A 26,041-nucleotide genomic window follows, 5' to 3' on the forward strand; every position below is an offset into this window, starting at 1 on the left:
ACCCTGGGGATTTTATAAAGTCTGTTGGAACTCAATTAAGGATCTTCTATATGAAGCTCTTATTGAGTGTGCTAGGAAAGGGGAACTGGCAGATTCGATGAAACAAGGTATCATCTGTCTCATACCCAAACCTAATAAGGATTCAAAACTTTTAGATAACTGGCGCCCAATCACCCTGTTAAATTCTGATTATAAATTGTTGGCTTCATTTTATGCTGAGAAGCTTAAACATTGTTTGGCAGACATAATTTCTAACACTCAATCTGGTTTTATGAAAGGCAGACATATTTCTAATAATATTAGATTAATCTTAGATATTCTAGATTATTCTGGAATTATAAATAGGGAAGCATTAATTTTGTTTATAGATTTTTACAAAGCATTTGATACAGTTGAACATACATTTATTTTTGAAGCCCTTTCAAGGTTTGGTTTTGGTAGCTCTTTTATCAATATGATTCGCACCTTATATAATGGTATTAACAGCTGTGTCTCCTTGGCTTCCGGCACTTCTCCGTGTTTTCTTGTGGGTCGTGGTATTCGCCAGGGTTGCCCCATCTCTCCTTTTCTTTTCTTATTGGCAGCTATTAACTATTAAGTTTACAGATAAATCACTCAAATATTGAAGGTTTTAATATTGAGACAATACTTTAATTATTAGCCAGTTAGCTGACGACACTTGTCTTTTTCTTAAAGATGACTCACAAGTTTCTCTTGCCCTAAATCATCTTGATCTTTTCTCCAAAGCTTCCGGATTAGTGGTAAACCCCAAGAAATGCGAGATTCTATATGTAAACGATTCAGATAAAACCTTAATTGAGGGTATTGAGGCAGAACAATGTGTAAAATACCTGGGCGTTGATATTTTTAGATCAGGTTCAAACCGGCTTCGTTATAATTTTCAGCCAAGATTGAGTAAAATTAAAAATGTTTTTGGCTGCTGGCTGCAGAGAGATTTGACTATTTATGGGAGAGTCCTACTAACTAAGGCTGAGGGTATTTCAATGTCTAGTTTACCCTGCTCTTTCTCTTTATGTTGATGATAAAACAATTAAATCTATTAACTCCCTGTTATTCCGCTTTATTTGGAAAAACAAACCAGAATGAGTTCAAAGAAATTGTCTGATAAGAACGTATAAGGAGGGTGGTCTTAATGCATTAGATTTTATCTAATTAGAAACCATCAAACATTCAGAATTAACTGGATTAAGAATTGCATCGCTAAGAACGATCTACCCTGGTTCTGGATTCCCAATCTCATTTTTAAACAGTGTGGTGACCTTAAATTCTTATTGGCCTGTAATTTTAAGTGCAGTAAATTACCCATCAAGCTATCAAATTTTCACAAACAAGCTTTGGATTCTTGGAAGATTGCTTTTAAGCATAATTTTTCCCCACACTCCTGCATCATTTGGAATAATGAACATATACTATCTGGTAACAAATCTGTTTTTCTTGAGCAGTGGATGGCTCAAAATATTACTTTTGTTTCTGATCTGTTCAATGCTCAAGGGGACCTTCTTTCATTTTCTGAGTTTATGTCTTTGAGAGGGGCCACGGTTTCAATGAGAGATTTCAATAAGGTAATCAAAAGTATCTCTGTTGGTATAAAAAATCTTATGAAAGCGCATTTAAGTTACAGCCAGTTAAATAATCACATTCCAACACTTGCAATCAGAGGTATTAATATTTCAGAAAAAAAATGTTTATTTTTTAATGTTTATCTTTATTAGAAAAGCACTTTTTTCAACTCCGTGGACCTTTCCCAAAGCACATTATAAATGGAGTTTCTGTTACCCAAATATTGATCTAAATAATTTATGGACCTTCCCTCACAAACTTTTTATTCCAAACAAAATTAAATAGCTCCGTTTCAAAATTACTCATAGATATTACCCCTGTAACCTTCTCCTGAGTAGATTCTGTCAGAATGTATCTTCGTCGTGTTCGTTTTGCGACGCTGAAGAAGAGTCTATTCTTCATTTGTTTTGCCACTGTCCATTCACTAAGTCTTTTTTGCTTCTATTCCTTTGTTGTAAGAAAATTATACAATTCAATGAAAATATTATTTTTCTTTCAGATGTGCGCTCTGAAGATGTTAATTTTGAGTGTACTGTTCTGTTACTCTGTCTCCTGGGTAAATTTCATATTCACAAACCCAGAGCCATTCGTTGTAAACCCAACTTTAGATTATTTTGTTCTGATATTAAGTCCCTTTTTTCCTCCTTTAAATACATTTCTGAACCTTTAAATTCAAAGGCTTTCAAAACTTATACTATTCTTGAATCCATTAGTCAAAACTTTTGATGTTATATGGTGACGAAGGTGTACTTCTCTATACTTTTGTAATGTCTGTATGCTCCCTATTTGTTCTGCTTTTGTTTTTATTTGTTGGCTGATTGTTTATTGTTGATTTCATTGTTTGTTATGAGAAATTAAAATAAAAAGATGCAAAAAAAAGAAAAGAAAAAAAAAAAAGGAAAAAAAAAAGAGAAAAAAAAGACGCAGCCTTGTAGTCGTCCATGTTCCCGGTGACAAGCCCCGCGTTGTAGGCAGCGGAGCGGGATCTCAGGGCGTCGCGGATGGTCTTATCCACCCACGGCTTCTGGTTGGGAAACGTCCTGATGATGGTTTTCTGTACCGTATCATCTGTTAGTTTCCCTATAAATCCCACAACCGCTTCCGTAAACATGCTGACGTCATCAGAGCTGCGCCGGAACATGTCCCAGTCTGCTTCATCAAGCGTGTCCTGCAGAGTGGCCACCGATTGGTCCGTCCAGTGTGCGACCTCCCTCTGTCCCGGGGCTTCCTGTTTCAGCCTGTATACAGGCATGAGGAAGATGGCGGCATGGTCCGATTTCCCAAACGGTGGTCGTGATTGTGCCTTGTAGCTGTTCTTCAATGGTGTGTAGCAGTGTGTGATTTAATATATATATTTAATAATATAAATATTGATAGTTTTTTGTTTATAGATTTCTATACTTTGTTACTATTTTATAATGAATTATGGTGTGTGTCTTGTGCTGTATTATTCTTATCTTTGGACGGTACATACATACTGAGGTATGGTACTGAGGTGCCATATTTTACAGATAATGAAATAATGGAAATCAACAAGAACTACACAGGAGTTAGAACTTGACTCATTTTGACAGTAGGAATGTTTCTGTAGACTAACACTTGCCATTTCTTAAACTGAATGCAATATTTAATCCTTGTCTGAGGTGGGATTCGAACCCCTTCAGTCTTGATGGGAGGGGGACTTGAATTTTTTTGTGAATTTTGTGTAAAAAAGCACATTTTTGTTTTTCAGATTACAAAACAGGTGCATATAAATCACACGTGGGACTCTTGCTGTCTTCTTTTCTTTCTTTTCTTCTCCTTTTTATCTCTTTTTCCCCCCTTCCCCTTCTTCCCCATTTTTCCCCTTCTTCCCCACCCGAAACAGACTATTGTTCCCCAGCTTAAAAATTCTAAAACTTTGAATAGACAGCGATGTTAAAACATATTTGGTTTGTATAACATGCAAAAAGTCTCCCAGCATTTAGGGGGAAATGATCTGGCAACCCTGAGAGGGTTTGAAAAAGAGAGTAAAAATATGATAATAAAATGTGATGAACTGGTGTCTATGATATATTCAGTAGGATAAGTAAATTCTAGTCTATAAGGAATAAATAAACCCAAGAACAACATTATTAAGTAAAAATAGTCTACTTATTTTTATTGTACATTTTTATTAGAACATAAATCAATACAACTGAATTGTACAACACTACGGATAACAGATGCATCACAATACAAACAGAATTAAACAAAACAAACAAAAATAATTTATGACAGCTAAATAAATATAACCAATACTAAAAAATATATAACAAATTATAAGGAAACTTTTTTTAATCTTGGCAAAATATATTATTAAAAGCTATTGGGTCAAAACAACACAAAGTACATTTTGGTGAACCAACTTCTCTAAATATTTCAGGAAAGTTATTACAAGAACATCTTAAATAATTGGGAGATAAAATTATATAGGTGTAGAGACGGTCTTCTGATCCACTGTAAGACTTTTCCTAACATAAACACAATTAAAGCTTTCATTAACAGATGAACAGCACAAGTAGAAGCGCTTTTTTTCTATTGCTCTGTTTGAAGATTGTTATACATCATGAACTACTAGAACAACATGAATATATTTTGTGCAAGAGATACCAAAACCACAGCAGCTATACATTGGTTTAAGCATCGATTATATCAATTAATATAAAACGCTTCCATTGTAAACATCCTTAATTCTAATTAATGCACATGTGAGAAAAAAACTGCTAAATTTAGGTTTTATATATATCTTCAGTTTTTTCACCCTGAATGAGGGAAAAGGGAAAAGAGTAAAGAGGATGAAGTTATAGAGTGAGTTTTAGCAAGAAAAAAGCTTCAAAAACATCATAATCTTCACATGTATACTAAAGTTTGTTCTTAGGGCAAAATAGGGTAATTTCCTTTTTGTCTTATTTTTACAAAAAATATTTCCCTTCCAGTCACAAAATGTAATTTAGTGAAAAAATGTAAGCAGTCTCATACCAGTGACAGCTCATTAAAATGACAGTAAAGTCATGTACCATTAAAAATCGTGGTTTAAAAATGTTTCATTTCACAAAAGGAACTAAATAGAATAGGAATTATATGAACTATATGAACTATAAGTAAACTTTATGATGTCTGAAATACTTTTAAATGGTCTGGTTATGTCAGGCGATCCAGTAAGCTGAACCAGTCTGGGAAAGACATGTCTGTTCAACATGGAGACCAAGAAAGCCCACGTTTTATATACTGATAGATCATTTATTACTTTGAAAGATGACATGCAGGTTTTGTTGATATCGATGCTATTTTATTTATTTAAAAGCTTATTTTACATAATAGTCAGATTGTAGATGGCTGCTTGCACGTTGATTAAAGATCATTACCTTCTGTTTTGAGTGGAAGTCTAGTTTTTTTTCCATTCCATAATTTTCCATTTTTTGCTGTCGGGGCAAAGAAATAAAAATAAGCGGACTGCTGCGGTGCACTTAGATTTATTTAGCTAGCTTATCAGCACCTTGCCATCTCTGGAGAAGAAGAACAGCAGAACAAGCATAAACCCTTAGGCTTGCACACGCCCTCTTCAGTGAGACAGAGGTACTGGCTACCTCACCTTTTGGTTTTTCAGTGCAGTTTTATTTCAGATCAACAAGACTAAATATGTAATACACATACATAAACATACATTATCTAGACTATGAAAAGGGTTGGAAAGGCGTGGCTGCCTCACATCGCGTCTCTTCACTGTGTTTGAACAAGAAATAGGCAAATTCAGTGATTTTGATTTTGATCGAAATGATTGGAATCATACAGAAATTACATTTATAGCACTGATGAGTGGTAAGTTATATATGTATTTCATTTTATCATTACTTATTTCATTTTTCATGATGACTGCACGTCCCTGCATGAGGGAGCCTGAATGGACAGGCTATAACAACCAGATGGGATCTGATTTAAAGAAGAGCATGAAGAAGAACATAATATTACAATAAGGTTAGGAATGAGCAACAGTGTCCTTTATTTCTGAGGCGACATTCAATCATGATGGTGGGCAAGTCTGAAGGTCCAGTCAGAATCGTGACACTCTGAAATCTCTACAATATTTAGAAAAGGAAAAAGAAACAGTACACCATTACATCTTTGACCTTAGACACATCTGAAAAAAGAAAACTTTGATATATCCACTATGCTTTCTCCTTAGATAATTTGAACCATAAATACAATCAGAGTCTCTGAAATAGAACTATAGGGCAGCAATAAATACATTTTCATGCTATTATACAGTATATCATACCATCCACCCTGTATGGTCCAAGATGGTGGTGTGGCATTAACTTGCAGTGGTCACTCTGGATACAAAACTGAGCTAGTCACATTTTTTAGCCCGACTTATCACAGGACATCAACACCAAAGGAAGCAATGCTCATGTATATGACCAACAGACACTAATACATTACAGTAATCAACAGCCAACCTGATTGATGGGCTGGGCAATCTCAGATTGGTGTGAAGACCAGGCATCCGGTCATCTGTGTCGCCTGATGCCAGGGTCTGGGGGAGGGGACGTCAGAAGCATTGTGCGAAAAAGCTGCAAGAAGGTAGGTATCATTGCTAGGCTAAAAACAAACCCTAGCCAGCCAGCTCTTCCATCCATACTACTTTCCAACATTTGCTCCCTGGACAATTACCTAGACTACATCTATCTTCAGCATACTACATGTCAAAAGTTTAGAGACTGCTGCATCTTTCATGGAAATGTGTCTCAGCAACAGAGTTCTGGGTGCCTCCTTTTGTGCAGAGAGAAATGCAGCGTTGTGCAGTAAGGCACACTTGTGTATTAACACAACATCATAACATCATAACATCCACAAGGAATAGTGCAAGAACTGTGCTTGTTTCTAATTACTGCTCATCACTACATCACTACTGTGACTGTTAGAAGAAGACTTCCAGAGGAATTCGCTATTGTTTTCATTGTATGAGTGTACATTCCCCCCAGTGCTAATGCTAAGGAGCAACTCTTTGAATTAGTGATCTGCAGAATGCACACCCATATGGACTGTTTATTATTTCCGGAGAGTTCAACAATGCATGTGGACTTTGCAATGCATCACCAGTGTGTAAAGACATCTTTGTTATGCTATTTCCAGTATACAGACCACTCATCAGACACTCTAAACTGGTTCTAAACCAACGGCCAGTACATTGCATCAGTGGCCAGAGTTTCACAGAAAGAGTTCAGACACACCGGGCAGGACTTGATGGCTTTGTATTTTCTCCCAGTGCAGAAATTACACTCCACATCTTCAGGTGCTAAAGACTGAGCAGGACGTGTAGCCTGGAGTCCTGTCTTCTTCAGTGTCTCCACTACTTCAGCCAGCATGGTGTTTTTACTCACAGCAGGTCTTGAAGTGAAGGTTTGTCTACACTGAGGACAGCTATAGACTCCCTGCTGATCCTCCTGATCCCAGCAGCCATTAATGCAGACCATACAGAAACTGTGTCCACAGAGAATAGTCACTGGATCCTTGACTAGATCCAGACAGATTGGACAGCTGAACTGATTCTGAAATTTGAACATACTCTTTTCTGCCATTTTACTGAAAAACAAACTCACACACACTCACTTACCGCAGCTCACACTTCCTGGTTCAATTTTGAAAAGCTCTTATAAACAGGTGTGGCCGAGAAAATGATGCACCTGATTTAAACTGCACAAAATAAACAACACACGACTGTTCTCAAAAAAAAAAGGGATAAGGATAATAATCATGCACATGAAAACCTGAAAACCCTTAAACGCAGATGAACAAATCTAATTTAAAAGATTAAATTAACTTTGCTAACGTAAGAGCTGATTTGCCAGGTGTGTTTTTTAGACAGATCTGGCTTTGTATAAATTACAACTAAACCAGTCATTAAAAAACTGTTGATTAATAAAGCCATATTAAAACAAACTTGATTTTTATAACATGCAAACCACCTCCATGTGTTTTGGGGAAAATGAAATGCCAACCCAGAAAGGGGGAGAAAAATTCTATATAGTTAATTCACTTTTAGGTTTTTTCAGGTTTAACGTAATGAGGTGAAGTGTTGTATTCTAATATGCTGCCCTCTGCTGGACACTAACAAACATTTAAATCAACTCATTCTCAAAGCAAAAAGTTTTTTACTGTAGCTTTTTTAGTCTTGTAGAGAAAAATAGCTATAAGTAACTGTGTTCTATCCAAATAATTAGACTACATGAGGAAGAACCTCTGACAGAAACCCAACAGTGAGGAAACAGCGAGGAGACTTAAACTTCAACTCAACTTATACTCAACTAACTCGTGTCCCGCTTTGTATACTACTACAACGTTTATTAATATAATGAACCACAGCGAAGGCTGTAAAAACCTCAAAAGCTTATAAATCACAGATGACTATATATTATTTTTTTTTAGAACATGGATCCATACAAATTAATTATACAACACTACTGATTACAGACAAACTGCATCACAGTACAAACACAATCACAATTAAACAAACAAATTTATTTATGTCACCTGATGATGACAAATGAATAAAAATAAGAAAAATATATATTATTTAGTCTTGGCAAAATACATTATTAAACGTATTTGGGTCAAAATAACACAAACTGCATTTGCTGAACCAGCTGCTTTAATTATTTATGGAAAGTTATTACATCTTATAAAACTGGGGATAAAATTATATAGGTGAAAAAATGATCTTCAGATGGTCTTCTGATCCACTGTGTGACTTCCTAACATAAAAATGATTAAAACTTTTATCAGCATATGAACACCACCAGTAGAAAGCTTTCTTTTTATTGTTATGTTTATGATGATTACACTGATTATTCCACAATGTGTACATGGGAATTTATAAGACAAAAAGATAGATAGATAGAGAGAGAGAGAGAGAGAGAGAGAGAGAGAGAGAGAATCAATATTTGGTGATCTTCAGGTTATACATTTTTGCCAACTCCTGAATGAAGAAAGAAAGGGAAAAAAGTAAAGAGGATGAGTTGGAGTTATAATAAAATCTAGTTTGTTTATTTTTTTTTTTTTTACTGTAAAAAATAAAAATTGAATACTGTCTTGTTAAAGACCAGAAAAAATGACTCTTAAATCTTAACTCTGAACTCTTAAGTCTTGATTATCATCAGTCTTATTTAATAAACCAGTCAAAAAGAGAAAATGTTATACAGAAAAAAATCCAAAAATGTCATAATCACACATGTAAATATTATTACAGTGTACTGAAGTTTGCTCAGAGTGTGAAGTAAGGTTTATTTAATAAAAGTTAATTTCATTGAAAATGCAAGCAGTCTCATACCAATGACTATTCACTAAAATGACAATCAGGTACCATCATAAAGCATGGTTTAAAAATGTTTAATTCTACAAAATGCACTAAATAAACTATGAATTATATGAACTATAACTAAACTATGATGTATTTATTGATAAAGAATTTAAAGCACCTTTTTTACTTCACTCTGGATAAGGGCATCTGCCAAATGTCCATGAACTTTAACCATTATATTTTATCTATGTCTTGTTGAAACAAGATGTTTTATGTTATTTAGCATTTGTATTTGTTTGGTGATGTCTGAGATACTTTTAAATGGTCACATTACTCCAGTTACTGTTCAGTTATTGATGCTATTTTCTCTATATGAAAGCTTATTGTACATAATAGTCGGATTGTAGACAGCATCTACTCCAGATGTCATGTGATTTGAAGTGGAGCATATATCCAGCTTTAAGTTATCTGAGTGTCCACATCTGTGAGGATCTGCTCTGACACCATAATATTAAATTCTGGTTAAGATTGAGCAATAGCGTCCTGAGAAGCGTGATGTAAATTCATGCCTCCTGAGATCTTAACAAGTTTAAATCTCTACACCACTGGTAGGACCCTGACAAACTCTGTCACAGGTGTCTGAATGAAAAGCTCTGCAAAGGGTGGTGAAAACTGCCCCACACATCATTGGTGCCTAACTAGCAGCCACTGAACATCTTCACCACAGTCTGTGTAAAACACCCAACATCATCAGGGAAACCCAACATCATCATCGTCATCAGCCCCTCACCAATCGAAAGTATTCATTCTTTTTACCTCCATTTGCATGCCATGCATGGTTTGTACAGTCATATTCATTAAACAAAAGTCTGTATATTAGCTGGCTAATGCTAACTAAGCTGCATTTTACTTAATAGGAAAAATAGCAAGAACCATGCAAATTAAATTATCTAATGGAAGCATAATGGCGCAATCTAGTTTTAGTTAAGACTGATAGTCACACTTCAATAAATTCACACTACATAAATCTAATTATTTTGTTACAATTGCAGTAAACCAGGTTTTCTGGTTTTTTTCAATAAAATACATCCATTACATCCATTGTTTTAACCAAACTAATTTGCATATAGGTTTATTCTGTCAGGAACAGCTGGACAGTTCCCTGCCAGGCCCAGAGAGGGCGCTGGCAGGTGAACCTTGGAAGCCTGCTTCTTTGTGTGTCTCTTGTTATGCCCTTCCTATTCCTATCCTGATTGTGTCACCTGTATCCCATTAGCCCTAATGTCTACCCCTATAAATAGGGATCCTTGTGTTTGTGTCCTTGTCCATGATTGTGACCTGTACCGTGGTTTCTGTTGGGATTTTGTTTGCTAGGTTCCATGTCCAAGCTAAGGTCTAGGTTTTGTTTAGTTTAGTTTAGTTTAGTTTAGTTTAGTTAACCACGCCATGTCTAATGTTACGTTTGTTTCCCTATGTCGCGTCTTAAATGTAATAAAAGCAGTGCTTCGCTGAATCCTGCGCATGGGTCTCATTACACCGTGTGCTGGCGTGCGCACACACACCACGGGCGTCTGGGGTCGAGCCCCGCATAGGGCGGGGGTCCCAGACATTACATATTCACTCACAGATAATAACATGGTTAATAATTAAAAAAAAAAAAAAAAAACTGGATGGCTGCTTTTAATAAAAATAACCTCATGTGTGTGTGTGTGTGTGTGTGTGAGAGAGAGAGACACTTACAAGCCTGATCATGTCTTCAAAATCATCTTTTTTCTCCTGGGTTTCAAGATCAGTCTGACTCTACAGAGACATACATGCACACAGTTATAGCTGTGTAATAATAAAGCTGTGTAATAATAAAAATAACCTTGTGTGTGTGTGTGTGTGAGAGAGAGAGAGAGAGAGAGAGAGAGACTGACCTTGATCATTGAACATCCTGAATCTAGAATAGGTAGTCTTACGGACAGGGTATTTTACTAAAGAAATACAATTAAAGCCAATTCAGAAAAAAACAGTCATGTTTCAGGGCAGTGAGACCTGCCTCATCTTTGTACAAGATGACTTTAACACCATAAAAAATCCTGAGAGACAGTCATGAGGAGAAGGGGGAAGGGGCAGAAGACAGTTACACACAGTGAGGGGGAGGGGCAGAAGACAGTTGCAGGCAGCAGTGTAGACTTGAGCTTGGAGGAGGAGCAAGAAGAGGAGCAGGGGGAGTGCCCTCACCACACTACAGTCCAGAACAGACCAGACAGCTGGAGAAGCTAGTGTCCCAAATCAGAGAGAACATTTCTCTACAAGAGGTGGAGCTGATAGAGATGATACTCTCCAATCTTCATCCTACACAACCATTTCGATATCTAAAAGATCAGCTGAGCCTTATAAAAAAAACTGCAATGCAAGAACTGAAAGTAGAACTTGAAAAGATACAAGAAGACAAAGACACTCTGAGGATTGAGCTTAATACCATAAGAGAAGAGCTCTACCTCAGGGATCAGACAATAAACACCCTGAGAGAGCAGGTAAAGGAACTCAAAGCCAGTCAGGAGCCACCCAAACTAGCAGAGGATAGGCCACCTCACATGCAGCTCCTAAACTCACATCCAGGACCATCAAACACCCAACCACAACCACCAAGACCCCAGACAGAACCACCAGACAGAACCACCAAAACACTAGACAGAACCACCAAGACCCCAGACAGAACCACATATTCCTGATGTATAAAAGGTACTGCCACAGAAAAACGTCCCACAAAATCTCCAATGCACACATACACCGATGCAGACTTTGTCATATTAATAGACTCAAATGGAAAATGTCTAGATGAAGAAAAGCTCTTCCTTGGTTGTCGAGTCACTAAACTGTGGTGTCCCAGGACCAGCATTGCACTTGAACTTATCACCAAGACCATCTCCAATGAGCCAAGCCACATCATTTTTCACACTGGTACTAATGATCTAAGATCACAACAGGAAAGAGAGTCTGAATCTATCAAAAGAGTGGCACAAACTGCTACACACAAATTCCCTTCCTCCAAAATAATAATATCTACCCTTCTACCTAGGAGAGATCACCTGTGGCTTTGCATTAATGGCAAACGTTCACCTGGCACACCACCCCAACCTCAACATCCGCAGCTTCCATGAATACGTCCACCTACACAAGGACACAGTGGGCATGTTTGCAAAGAACCTTAAACCTTAAACCTTGCTGCTCTTGGACACAACCCAGATTGCCCTCAGAAGAACAACAAACAACCCAGTCTCCTCAGACAACCCTACTTACCACCAATGTAGATCAGAGTGCAGCTACTAGACCATCACCAGTATCCACCCCCCTGACACAAACCACCCATTCATACACCAAGAGCAGCCCAGGTACAATGGTCCACCACATCACCTAGACACCCCAATACCAGTCCAGTAACATCATCGCCACCCAGACCCACCCAACAGCCACAGCGACAGAGCTACACCGCTGTAGTGGACACACCAAGTAGTCCAGCAGACCTGGGAGAAATCAAACACCTGCTCAACCAAACTGATGAGCTAAGTGCTGAACATATCCACTAAGAACAATGGTGCTCTCACACACACATACTAACACACTAACAAACAAACACACAGTATGTATATGTATATGTTTCTATAGTTTATTTACATGCTTGGTGTAAACATGCATTAATCCATACAGGTTCATCTCTGCCTTTAAACTATTTGTATTTGTAATCTGATTTCATCTTTTCTTCTGATATGAAACCATTTTCAATTTGTATGTGGAACATTCATGGCATTACATAAATTTTTAGGTGCAAAATTAAAACCTGGATTTAATTGGATTTAAGTGGATTTAAGAATACAGAAGACAGATATTATCATCCTCCAAGAAACCTGGAGTAATTCGATCAATCACTGTCCCTCTGACTATAATGAAGTAATCATTCCATCCATTAAACATTCTGCTGTTAAAAAAGGGAGAGACTCAGGCGGGATTATCATTTGGTTAAAATCTGAACTATCAGATTTCACCCCAAAAATTAAATAAATCACATATTTGGGCTTAAAATTATATACACTATATTGCCAAAAGTATTCGCTCACCTGCCTTGACTCGCATATGAACTTAAGTGACATCCCATTCCTAATCCATAGGGTTCAATATGACGTCGGTCCACCCTTTGCAGCTATAACAGCTTCAACTCTTCTGGGAAGGCTGTCCACAAGGTTTAGGAGTGTGTTTATGGGAATTTTTGTCCATTCTTCCAGAAGCGCATTTGTGAGGTCACACACTGATGTTGGACGAGAAGGCCTGGCTCTCAGTCTCCGCTCTAATTCATCCCAAAGGTGTTCTATCGGGTTGAGGTCAGGACTCTGTGCAGGCCAGTCAAGTTCATCCACACCAGACTTTGTCATCCATGTCTTTATGGACCTTGCTTGTCATGTTGGAAGAGGAAGGGGCCAGCTCCAAACTGTTCCCACAAAGTTGGGAGCATGGAATTGTCCAAAATGTCTTGGTATGCTGAAGCATTCAGAGTTCCTTTCACTGGAACTAAGGGGCCAAGCCCAGCTCCTGAAAAACAACCCCACACCATAATCACCCCTCCACCAAACTTTACACTTGGCACAATGCAGTCAGACAAGTACCGTTCTCCTGGCAACCGCCAAACCCAGACTCGTCCATCAGATTGCCAGATGGAGAAGCGCGATTCGTCACTCCAGAGAACGCGTCTCCACTGCTCTAGAGTCCAGTGGCGGCGTGCTTTACACCACTGCATCCGACGCTTTGCATTGCACTTGGTGATGTATGGCTTGGATGCAGCTGCTCGGCCATGGAAACCCATTCCATGAAGCTCTCTGCGCACTGTTCTTGAGCTAATCTGTAGGCCACATGAAGTTTGGAGGTCTGTAGCGATTGACTCTGCAGAAAGTTGGCGACCTCTTCGCACTATGCGCCTCGGCATCCGCTGACCCCGCTCCATCAGTTTACGTGGCCTACCACTTTGTGGCTGAGTTGCTGTCGTTCCCAAACACTTCCACGTTCTTATAATACAGCTGACAGTTGACTGTGGAATATTTAGGAGCGAGGAAATTTCACGACTGGATTTGTTGCACAGGTGGCATCCTATCACAGTTCCACGCTGGAATTCACTGAGCTCCTGAGAGCGACCCATTCTTTCACAAATGTTTGTAAAAACAGTCTGCATGTCTAGGTGCTTGATTTTATACACCTGTGGCCATGGAAGTGATTGGAACACCTGATTCTGATTATTTGGATGGGTGAGCGAATACTTTTGGCAATATAGTGTGTATATATATTTATGTATATATGCCACCCAGTGACTCCCCTTATTACAATGAGGAGATCTTCCCCCAGCTCCACACTGAGATCTGCAGCTTCCAGGCCCAGGGAAACGTGCTGATCTGTGGAGACCTGAACACCTGCACCGGCTCTCTCCCTGACTTTAACACAGAGGATGGAAGCAATTTTATATTTGGATAACATTACCCAAGAAACCTGACCAACCTTCCCCGCTACAACTTTGACTCGCAGGTCAATAAAAATGGAAATGGGTCTGTACATTGTTAACGAAAGGACATGAGGAGACTCTTAAGGCATGTGTACACATTCTGCTCACCTCTTAGCAACAGTACAGTAGACTATATGATTTATAACAGATTTATGATAACAGACCCTTTCTATATCAGCGCATTCAATGTTAAGCCACTAACCCCTCTGTCAGACCACAGCCAAATTACTGTGTTCATTAAAAGGCCAGAACCTAACCTCACTACACTACACTACTAAAAGTGGAGATAAATTCGACCCCAGTAACTCCCGAGTCATCTGTGTGAACAGTAACCTGGGGAAGGTTTTATGCAGCATCATTATCTCCAGACTTATAGACTTCCTTATGAAACACAGTGTCTTGAGAAAAAGTCAAATTGGATTCATACCAAATCACCGCACCAGTGGTCATATTTACACCCTACACACCCTGATTGACCGACACATTAACCAAAACAAAAAGAAAATATTTGCATGCTTTATAGATTTCCAAAATGCTTTTGATTCCATTTGGCACAAAGGTTTATTTTATAAAATTCTTGAAAGTGGTGTAGGCGGTAAAACCTATGAGATTATCAAATCCATGTACACGAATAATAAGTGTAAAATTAAAATCGGCAACAAAAGTCTTCCATCAGAAGCATGGAGTGAGACAGGGCTGCTGCCTAAGCCCAACACTGTTTAATATATATATTAATGAATTGGCCTCCATATAAGATCGCTCGACAGCACCTGGTCTCACTTTAAACGACTCAGAGGTCAAATTCCTGCAGTACGCAGGTGACCTGATCCTGCTGTCTCCCAGAGTCTTTTCTAGCCAAATGTGTTCAATTTTGTTTTGTTCCCTTTTTTCTTTGTTGTTGTTAGGAGTATAAATTGATTTGAAGTGATTTATTTAGATATTTCCAGTGCTCCCAGAAACTAGTGTTCAGGGTCTACAGCAGAACCTGGACTTGCTGCAGCAGTACTGTCAGATCTGGGCCCTGAACCTCAAAAAGGCCAAAACTATTATCTTTCAGAAAAGATCCAGATGTCACAGAAACACAACATAGTTCACCATAGAAACACACAAAATAGAAAAATGGAAAGAGTAGAACTACTTAGGAGTGAATGAGTTGTCTGAGAAAACACGCAGGGCATTCTACACAATCAAAAAACAAATTCAGATCCACATCCCAATTCGGCTCAAATTATACCAATCCATAATCGAACCTATTATGCTGTATGGGAGTGAGGTCTGGGGGCCACTGACACAACAAAACTTTACACAATGGGATAAAAACCCAGCTGAAAAAAATTCAGAAAAGATCCATCAAATATCATCTCTACATAAAACACAGTTATCCCCAGAGCTATCACTACAAAGCCCTGCAGTGCCAAGACCTGACCCTCAGCTCACTAACACACACTAACACACTTCTACATCAGGAGCAGCTGCACACAAGAACAATCAGACCTCACCAAATTATAACACAATAAAAACAGAACTACATCACATATTGGAAAACACAAACACAAGCACAAAGTAAAATTCAGTACTAGCTGGCCCTAAACAAGAGTACAATGTGGCTGAATACCTGACCACAGTGACTGACCACCAGCACAGAACCACACTGACAAAGCACAGACTCAGTGCACACACACTGGCCATGGAGATGGGCTGCTATAAGAAATCATGGCTCCCTATAGAGCAGAGAGTGTGCACACAGTGCAACAGCAACACAGTGGAGACAGAGCTGCACTTCCTAAATGAATGTCAAAAATTCCATCATCTATTGGGGAATAGGAAGCAGAGCTGCGTTCTAGCAGGACAGAACGTATCTGCCTGCCACAAGCTGAGGGACAGTGAGTGACCCACGCAATCACACACATACACACACACAGACCTGTTTATCTTAAAATCTTAATAACTATATTGATTTATATTCTATCATATTTATGTTCCTATGTTTCTGTGTTCCTAGAAACTGAGTGTTCTCAGTAATGTGTTTGTTAATAAGAGATGTTCTTCTCTTTACTGTAATGCTTTGGCAATATTGTACATGTATATAGTCATGCGAGTAAAGCTTGTTGAAATTGAATTGAACAAAGATAATGAGATAAAGAGTATTTACATACCTTTTTTTTGAGGAAAGGCTGAAGTTTCATCAGTTGTCTTCTTCTGAAGTACAATTAAACACAACTACAGTTACTCCAGTTACAACACGGCCAATGCACTGAATATTTTTATAGTTTAGAATGCTAAATGTGTGTGTTTGTGAGACAGACAGACACACACACACACACAGAAAGAGAGAGAGAGAGAGAGAGATGTTGCATTTGTCTGAATATTGCTACTTGTAATTCCAAACCTCCAGCCAGGGGGGGCATCGCTATACCTTTTTCCTTTTTTTGCTGTGTAGACCATTTCTGATAAATTGCCCAGTAGACTATTCCTGATAAATAATTTTATGATGAGGTGGACTACATTAGACGATAAGTCTGTAAATAGGATTTACTATTCATTAAACATTATCATTTGCATAATTTCAATTATATCTATATGTAATATATAATATCTTGTTAGCTAACTTTTTGCTATCAAAGGATGACCATGTGGACGTCCATGTTTTTTTTCACTTCTCAAGTCAAATTTCTGAGGTGACAAATTGATATCATTCCAACCTGAAAGCAAGTTGTATATCTGCCTTTAAACAGCATCTCTGCTGGTGCAGGGATGGAAGCAGGAACCCGAGGTGGAAAAATCCAGACGTTCCTGACTACAGAAAGACAGGTAGATACAAGGACAACTACAATCAATACAATTACATTTCCAACTAAGGATGTTTTTGTGTGAAAAGGGTTAATGTGCTGAAATATTTATCAATATAACTAATGGAAATGCAAATTATCTATAAAAGTTGAACATAATAATTTTTCACATAAATTATTATTGTTATGAAAAGTTAATTTTGAAACATTTTTTGTTACAATAGTTACATGACAGGGTTCCTTGTATCATGCACCTGAGATCGATAAGTGCCTGGACAGCAATAGATTAATGTAATTGCAGTAGCCATCTATTGGAGGAAGAACCTTAAACCTGTGGCACAAGATGCACCAAGGAATTACAGTATCCAGTTCCTTTGGCCTCTGCTACATATGACAGTCTGATATAACAGCACATTCACTGTTCTTTAATACATGGATAATCATTTTACTAAACCTGAAAGTTTCCCCCAATACTGTGAACTTGACTCAGGTTTACATCAGGGCCAATAAAGGCACAGAGTCTCAAATGAGAGCTGTGACATTCGAACATGTTGCAGCCAGAGACTTTCTGTGAAGTGTCCTTCCATCATTATCTCCCAGAATGCCTTACTGTGTTGTATACTGTTTTACTACATTTTTTTCACTATTATCTCAATTTTAACAAAGTTTTGGTGACATATGACAGGCAAAAGGTACACAATTTGCAATATACACAAAAGTAAGTATGGAAACAGCTCAAGGAAAAATTTCTATTGCAATACCCCAAAAGTTAAATTTTTTTTTTTTTTGTTATTTGTTTGTTTTTGTCTTTTTAAGGATGATGTTAGCACACACCATTTTATTGTAAAAAGGCCAATTGGATGGAAACAGACATAAGGTATTATTTTAAATTCTAAAAAGATATTATTTTAAATATTTTAGTTATTATTTAAAATCCCCACATCTGGACGTCCCAGAGGAGTAGAGCTTATTATAGCAGCAAAGGCCCATCATTTCAAGGCATTTCTAACTTTTTCAGACCCGCATAGTGCTAAATGATGATTATTTTTGATAATTTAGAAATAATCAGACAGAGGAGTTATAATATAAAATCATTGTAGTGTGTTTGAGAGTTTATAGTTTATAGTTGGTGGGCTTTTTATTTTTACTTTCATGTGGCTAACAACCCTATTCTGCTAAATGGATTTTAAGACAATATAACATCTTACCTCCACTTGATATTTTCTTCAATTCAGCAAAACAGTGTTCTTCTATTTCCATTTTCAGTTGTTTTACAGACTTTATTACACCCTCAAAAGTTAGGAGAGAATTGAGAGAGATGATGGGCAAGTCTGAAGGTCCAGTCGAGACAGAATGAAAGGTCTACAATATGTAGAAAAGGAACAAGAAATAGTATTCCATTACAAACTGAGACACAACTGAAAAAACTGAATCCAGAGTTGAATCCAGTATTTTTTGTGTTTTTGTGAGGTTTGATGTATCGACCATGTTCTCTTCTTAGATTCATAATTTGGACATAAATACAGAATATCTGGAATGGCATTGTATGGCAATATTAAATATTGTATTATGCTATTCTATCATTTAATTGAGTATATAATGTGTAAAGAGGACTTTATTTTGTATACATGTACAGCAGCACTAGAGTTTTTAAAGACTGTTAATGCTATTTCTTGGTTGCTCTGGATTTTAAATGGGTTTTGGAATTTAATATGCATTTTAAATGGGTTGCAATAAATCTAAAAATATTTAAGGTTTAATAGATTAATAGACCAATAGATTCCCTGTTTTACAAGTTGTGGCATAATCATTACAGTGATTCTACTGCAATTTTGCATTGGCCATAGCCATATAGGACACGCACATAGTTTGGCTCTGTATTAGCAGTATTTTGATTTTTATAGCAGTATAAAGATTGACGTAACCTTTAAGCTTAAGTTTCTACATATGAATAAGGCACCTTGGTGTATGGTTCTAGTGATCTACGTATTAGAGCTGCAACATTTTCTTAGGTGAATTCTAGCACTGAAATACATTGTAAATTGAATACTGAAGGGTTTCCTACCTGAGCAATTAGCACACTGTAAACCCGAGCAGTACTACTAACCTATAAAAACTGAGGACAAAATCGGTTACATACTTGATGGAAATTAAAACTATCGGATTTTCTGAACAACTAACTTAGTTTTATTTTTGCCTGGCTCACAATTTCTGAGTAGGCACTGCTATCACAATGCTAATTTTTAAGTCTGATGATTGACGTTCGCTAACGTCATCTACGTCACAACGTACAGCATCTTTCTGACCGATGCTACCAGAACAACCTTTCCAATATGGCTGACCTTCGCATGCGATGGGAGTTTAATGGAGAAACTTGTGAGTAAAGTTTTGAAATTTGCTTTTGGAATTCATCATTATAGCTACTAGTATATCTTATGAAGAACATGATTCATTGTTCGTCTGCCTTGTTTTTACCGATAACGAGCAAAGCGCATCTCAAACTTTGCGCATGTTTTTGAACACCATTAACGTCACTGCCTTATTTAATTCACCTTTAGTAGTGTAATGTTAGCGTAATCTGTTTTTTGACGCCAGTCATACTGTTCTAAACGTGTTTTCTCTTTTTTTGTTATCCCCCCTTAACTAGTAAATGCAATTTTCTGCTTATATGCAACTGTTAATAAACTTGTGGCTAGCTATAACTTTTATCAACGATTAAGTTAAGGTTAAGGTTAAGTTAGCAAGATATTTGAAGTTGTGAAAACTAGTGAAGGTAGTGAAACCAGTAAACTTGTATTATCCTTTACAAAATTTGGAAAGCCTCCTTCAAAGAAAAAAAAAACCTAAAGTGTGAAGTTGGTATATATTCTTTTCATTTACTTTGGACTATTTTTAGAAGCTTCACAAATAAACCTGCATTAAATGTTGAATATTTTTTGTACAGTTCAAGTTAGCAAAAGATTGAAGTCAAATAACTTTTTCAGAACTATTTTAAAAAATACTAGAAACATTCAGCTTTGGAGATTTAGTTAAAGCTCCAATGGACCATTAGTTAGCTGGGGTGTTAGGCTGGGGAGCATTGGCTGTGTCCTCATTCTTTGGTTTTGAAGCCTTTGCCAAATCTATGCTATAAAATTCATTAAAACTGAAACGGATCTTTGCCTTGTTCCAACAAAAGGCATCATGTACCGGCAAGATCTCTGATGTACTGCGTGACATCCTGAGGAGTAATGATCTTCAGGTAAGTTAAAGATAAACTTTTTTTTGTCATCTCAAGTTCTGACAAGGACAGCTAGGACTTTAACTTTTACCATTAATCCCCACAATAAAAGAAAGAAAGAAACTGTATACAAATTAGTAACTCAAAATTATTTTGCTTGCTTGTTTATCAGTAATTTTTGCTTGTCTTTCACAGATGTACGTAATGTCAACATGAAGCGCACTGTAGTGCTTCGTGCCCATGCAAAATACTTGTGTGAGGATTACCCACAGTTTTTTTTTTTTATATTTGTAAAATAAATGTAAGTGTAATATAAATAAATGTAAGTATTTAGTGCATTCACCAAACTTTTAGTATCAGTTTTTTATGCTTTCTGGGGTTGATTAGTTTCTACCCCTTTAAATCATATCTTTCTGTACAATACCTATATGTATATATGCACCTTAATTTTATGGTACTATTGCAAATTCTCTATATATGTTCTTAAATAATTTTCTATTTGTTAAGGGCCAATTCCATATAAATTGGAATGGACTGTCCATACTAATTGTCCAAATGTTCGTAATCTCAACAATATCATATACCATTACAATATTACTTTAAAAACAATAAAAACATTTTTTTTAAAAAAGTAATAAAGTAATAAAAAAATGAAAAAGTGCTACAATCTTTTTGTATTCTATACACATTTAAATTTTAATTTAATTCTTTTTTTATTTAATTACTTTAATTACCTACCTGTGTATACTTATACTTATTGAATAATCAACTGTATAATATTGACCTGCAAAATACCTGCCGATAAAATTAATTGTAAGACTAGTTTACATTTGGATCTTCGATATACATTCCAGGTAGAGGAGTTGAGTGAGCCAGACATCACCGACACCCCTATTGCTTTTGTGATGATGGTCGCTGAGAGCAGTGGCAGTCCAATCAGTTTCAATCCGACAAGCACTGCTATTGTGGTGGAAGATGAGTTTGTGATAAGCGACATTCCCAGGTTTTCTGAGGCATTTTTACTATTGTTCAGGTTAATGTATGCATTGCATTTAGATTACCCAAGAAAACTCACTCACACTTTTACATTCATCCAGAAAATACTGAAGGGTCTTGATGATGGTAAAACACTAAAACCCTGCTTACTCAATCCAGAAAATGGGCTATTAATAAAAGAGTAAGCAAAATTCCAACTTGCACTCAAACTTGTTTAAAGCATTTGAATGTTTGGATTTGGTAGGTTATCTTGGCCACCAAATCTACCTACCTAATCAGGTTTTGTTTGTTCATCTCAATGAGTTTTACAAGTGTATGTTGTTGAACCTACAGTTTAAAGCACTTAATTGTTTACGTTTGGTAGGTTGTATTTTGGCCACCAAATCTACCCCAGTTGCACTTTTAATGCAGCAAAAACTTCATTTTGTAATCAGGTTTTGTTTGATCATTGTTGAAAATGCAGTTTATATCATTTGAAGTTTTACATTTATTGGGTTGCATCTTGGCCCCCAAACTACCTCAGTTGCACTTTTAATTCAACAAAATAATTTTTGATTTTAAAAACAGGTTTTATCTATAAGCTATTTTTACAAACATGATGTAAAAATGTGTTTTAATTGTGTTTTGCCTTTTAATGTATTTCTTGTCTTTATTTCTTGTATTTTATTTATTTTTTGCATTTTACTTATTTCTTTTTTGTAATGTTCTTGTTTTATTAGTTATTGACTTTTGATTTCAATTTTATTTGCATTTTGATGGCTGTGTGAATTTTAAATGCTATTTGAAGACATAAGCATTAGTAATAATTATTAATAATTTCCAATTTCTCTTTGTTGATTGTCACAGGTTTACAGAGGCACATTTAACCAGTCTTAGTTGTTTAAACAGTCTTGGTTTTTTTGTTTTTGTTTTTTTTTAAAAAAAACCCAACTTATTATTATTAATTTCTTAATAATTTAAGTTATCTTAATAACAAAAGGCGTGCTTGGGTTTTTTTAGCATTCTGAACTCTGAAATTTTGAAAACATTAATAACTATTTTTTAAGTTTAATGTGATTGTAATTTTTTAAGTTTTGAGTACTCTGAACTTGACGGGTTTTACAGTGCAGCTGTATCAATATAAATAATGTGTTTTTACACTGATGTCACCTGGAGGTACTGGATGGGATCTTCTGTGTGTGAAAGTTCCTCCATCTTAGAGTCTCTTCTCTTCAGCTCTGCAATCTCCTCCTCCAGTTGCTTTATGACTTTTTCAGCTTGACTCACTGCAGCATCCTCCTGAGCTCTGATCAGCTCTGTCACCTCGCTTTGTCTTCTCTCAATGGATTTGATCATCTCAGTAAAGATCCTTTTACTTTCCTGCAGTGCTGTTTGTGCAGAATGCTGTTAGGAGACACAGAGGGTTTCGAGATTAAGGATGTTTCCAAATTAGGTGCTTTATTGGAACACTCAGGGAGACAGTTAATACATAAAAGACATGAGTCTAATGTTGCCTTCAACCAGAAGTCATAATTTGTACTTTGATTCTCAACCTACAAGCTTTAATAGCTAACAATGTCCCCTCAACTTGAAATTCCTACTCATGAACTTGGGGTAGTCTAGTCAATGGTTACTTCTTCCCAGTTCAAGGAGTTACACCAGATTAAGAGCTTCGGAAGTGAATAAAGTAACACCACTTACCTTTAAAAGTATTGGATACAAACATATTCACTTGTTAAATTGTCAGGAACTGCTGGAAAGTTACCTGCCAGACCTGGAGAGGGGGCTGGCAGGTGACTCTATGGAACCTGCTTTATTGTGTGTATCTTGTGCCACACCTACCCTATTATTCTCGTTCCCGCCGTATCACCTAATGTTGTGCCCTATAAATAGGGATCCTTTTGTACCTGTCTTTGTCGGCTATTGTTCCATGTTCCTTGTTTTGATTTATTCATTGGTTTTGGTTTATTAGTGTCTTGTCCAGTGTTTAACTTAGTCTTCCCCTGTCTCGTGTTTATGTTAATAAAGCAGCGCTTACTTGAATCCTGTGTACAGGTCTATCTTCACAACGTGCCGGCGCACGCAGCACCAGGGAGGTCTGGGCTCGAGCCCAGCACAAGGTGGGGGTGTCCGGACGTGACAGAATAGCCGACCATTCCTGAAGACCCAGTGGGATTCCCAGCAAGTTCCTGTTCACGATCAGGTACTGCAGCCTACGAGCAAGGACCCTGGAGGATGACATCTGACAGACCACCTGCCTCAGAGGAAGTTCGAGCAGGTGGCCCTCCTTCCCCATTTCCCCAGGGAGGTGCTTCCATCTTTGTTCCGGTCGAGGACGCCGCTCCGTGATGGAGTTTCCACGGAGGATGCCGCCCGACTTCATGTCATGGGGGCCACTCCCTTTTTTATCGGACCCACTGGAAGCGTGGCTTCCACCACCTCGCCAGCCAGGGACGCCACTCCACGATGGAGTTTCTGTGGAGGACATCGCTCGGCATCTTGGGTGGAAGACGCTTCCCTCCCATCTCGTGTGCGTGTCGGATGTCACTGTATCCTCAGGATCTGGGGTACTGTTGTGGACTGCAGTTAAGAACTATGCCATGTCTCACATCTCCCCTCCAGGACTACACCTGCCGCCTATGCCTGGGGCGTCCTTCGGCTATGTTGGAGGCGCTTCAGGAGCCGTGCCTTAGAGAGGGGACTATGTCAGGAACTGCTGGACAGTTACCTGCCAGGCCTGGAGAGGGGGCTGGCAGGTGACTCAATGGAGCCTGCTTTATTATGTGTATCTTGTGCCACGCCTATCCTATTGTTCTCGTTCCTGCCGTATCACCTGTTCTTCATTAGCCCTAATGTTGTGCCCTATAAATAGGGATCCTTTTGTACCTGCCTTTGTCAGCTATTGTTCCGTGTTCCTTGTTTTGTTTGTTAGGTTTTGGTTTATTAGTGTCATGTCCAGTGTTTAATTTAGTCTTCCCCTGTCTCATGTTTATGTATGTCGATGGCGCACACAGCACCAGGGAGGTCCGGGTTCGAGCCCCGCACAGGGTGGGGGTGTCCGGACGTGACATAGATCTATAACACTGATCACACAGCTCACTGTTTGAGGAGGAAAACATCATTTATAACCGTTAGAAAGCTCTGAATTACCAACTATGAGATAAATCAAATTCAGTGCAACTGAACCTAAAACAGCTTTTCCAGCTCTACACACACCTTGTGAGTCTCAACAGCCTTCCTCAGCTTCTGAAGCTCCTTCTCTCTGTCCTGGATTCTCTGCTTGGATTTTTCCTGTGTCTCCAACAACTGCTTCTACACAGAAACAGAGCACATAATACACCCCCAGTGTGTTAAATATATTAAAAAAGATAAATTCTATAAACAGCACAATAACAAATGATAAAAAGCAATTTTACTTTTATAATATAAAAGTAAATTTACTTATGATAAGATAATTAATAAGAAAGGCTTTATATGTTTTTTTTACTAGTTGGAGTTGAAAGATTTTTTTTTTTTTACCTGTTTCTCAGCTCGTGCTGCTGCAGCTGATACTGTATCATGTCCTTTATGTTCATCCATTATACACAACATGCAGATACACTGCTGGTCAGTGCGACAGTAAACCTCCAGCAGTTTGTCATGCTGAGAGCAGATCTGCTCCTGGAGTCGTCTGGAGGCTTCCACCAGCTTGTGCTTCTTAAAGGCAGGAGATTCATAGTGAGGCTGGAGATGAGTTTCACAGAAAGAGGCCAGACACACCAGGCAGGACTTGATGGCTTTGTATTTTCTCTCAGTGCAGAAATCACACTCCACATCTTCAGGTCCAGCTGAAGACTGAGCAGGACGTGTAGCTTGGAGTCCTGTCTTCTTCAGCGTCTCCACTACTTCAGCCAGCATGGTGTTTTTACTCACAGCAGGTCTTGAAGTGAAGGTTTGTCTACACTGAGGACAGCTATAGACTCCCTGCTGATCCACCTGATCCCAGCAGCCATTAATGCAGACCATACAGAAACTGTGTCCACAGAGAAGAGTTACTGGATTGTTGACTAGATCCAGACAGATTGGACAACTGAACTGATCCTGAAGTCCGAAAATACTCGCTTCTGCCATTTTAATTAAGAACAAACTCAAACACACTCACTTACAGCAGCTCACACTTCCTGGTTCAGTTTATAAAAGCCGTGTAAAAAAAAACAGGTGGGGCTGAAACCGGTGTTTAATCAATAAAAATAAATCTCATGTACACGTAGATCTGTAGAGCATCAAGAAATCTGCAAACACACACAGACGGGAAAACGCGCTCCGTCCTGACGGTAAATGGATCAGTTTCCCTTTCGTTTCTGTTGAAGTAGCGTGAAAAGAAGGAGGAGAGGAAGAAAGCTGATAACATTCATTAATGTTTCCTTTGTGATAAATACGTATTCTCTATATTTTACTCCTTATTTAATATTTAAAAAATGTTTTTTAAGAAAAAAGTTAAATAAAAAAAAAATTCTAAACTTATTTTTATTCTTGTATTTTCTATTTTTTTTTTTTGTCTCCAGTCAATAGAATGTGGTTTAATGAATTATGTGCTGCTCTCTACTGGACACAATTAAAAATCAAACTTTTTTTAATTAAAAGGTTAT

The 26,041-nt window shown here is 37.6% G+C and overlaps 2 protein-coding genes across 26 annotated transcripts in view; both read right to left on the reverse strand.

Moving 5' to 3' along the window:
* The window catches only part of LOC131356515 (E3 ubiquitin/ISG15 ligase TRIM25-like), a 73,825-nt gene that overhangs the window by 31,047 nt on the left and 16,737 nt on the right, over positions 1-26,041 (reverse strand). The window lies entirely within an intron of this gene.
* LOC131356518 (E3 ubiquitin/ISG15 ligase TRIM25-like) lies at positions 7,946-25,770 on the reverse strand. Of its 7 annotated transcripts, none has more exons than XM_058395608.1 (9): positions 24,933-25,769; positions 24,630-24,725; positions 22,584-22,817; positions 18,427-18,580; positions 17,132-17,226; positions 16,586-16,625; positions 10,819-10,875; positions 10,640-10,699; positions 7,972-8,578 (listed from the first exon to the last, which is right to left on the reverse strand). In XM_058395608.1, the coding sequence occupies exons 1-8, from the start codon at positions 25,521-25,523 to the stop codon at positions 10,689-10,691; spliced, it is 1,278 nt and encodes a 425-aa protein (XP_058251591.1). In that variant the 5' UTR covers positions 25,524-25,769; the 3' UTR covers positions 7,972-8,578; positions 10,640-10,688. The 7 variants fall into 7 exon arrangements, 3 of the variants coding, with proteins under 3 accessions (XP_058251591.1, XP_058251589.1, XP_058251590.1); XM_058395606.1 differs by having other exon boundaries at positions 7,977-8,578; positions 16,586-16,628; XM_058395607.1 differs by having other exon boundaries at positions 7,979-8,354; positions 16,586-16,628.

This window comes from Hemibagrus wyckioides, linkage group LG07, assembly GCF_019097595.1.
Source record: "Hemibagrus wyckioides isolate EC202008001 linkage group LG07, SWU_Hwy_1.0, whole genome shotgun sequence".
Classification (NCBI taxonomy): Eukaryota; Metazoa; Chordata; class Actinopteri; order Siluriformes; family Bagridae; genus Hemibagrus; species Hemibagrus wyckioides.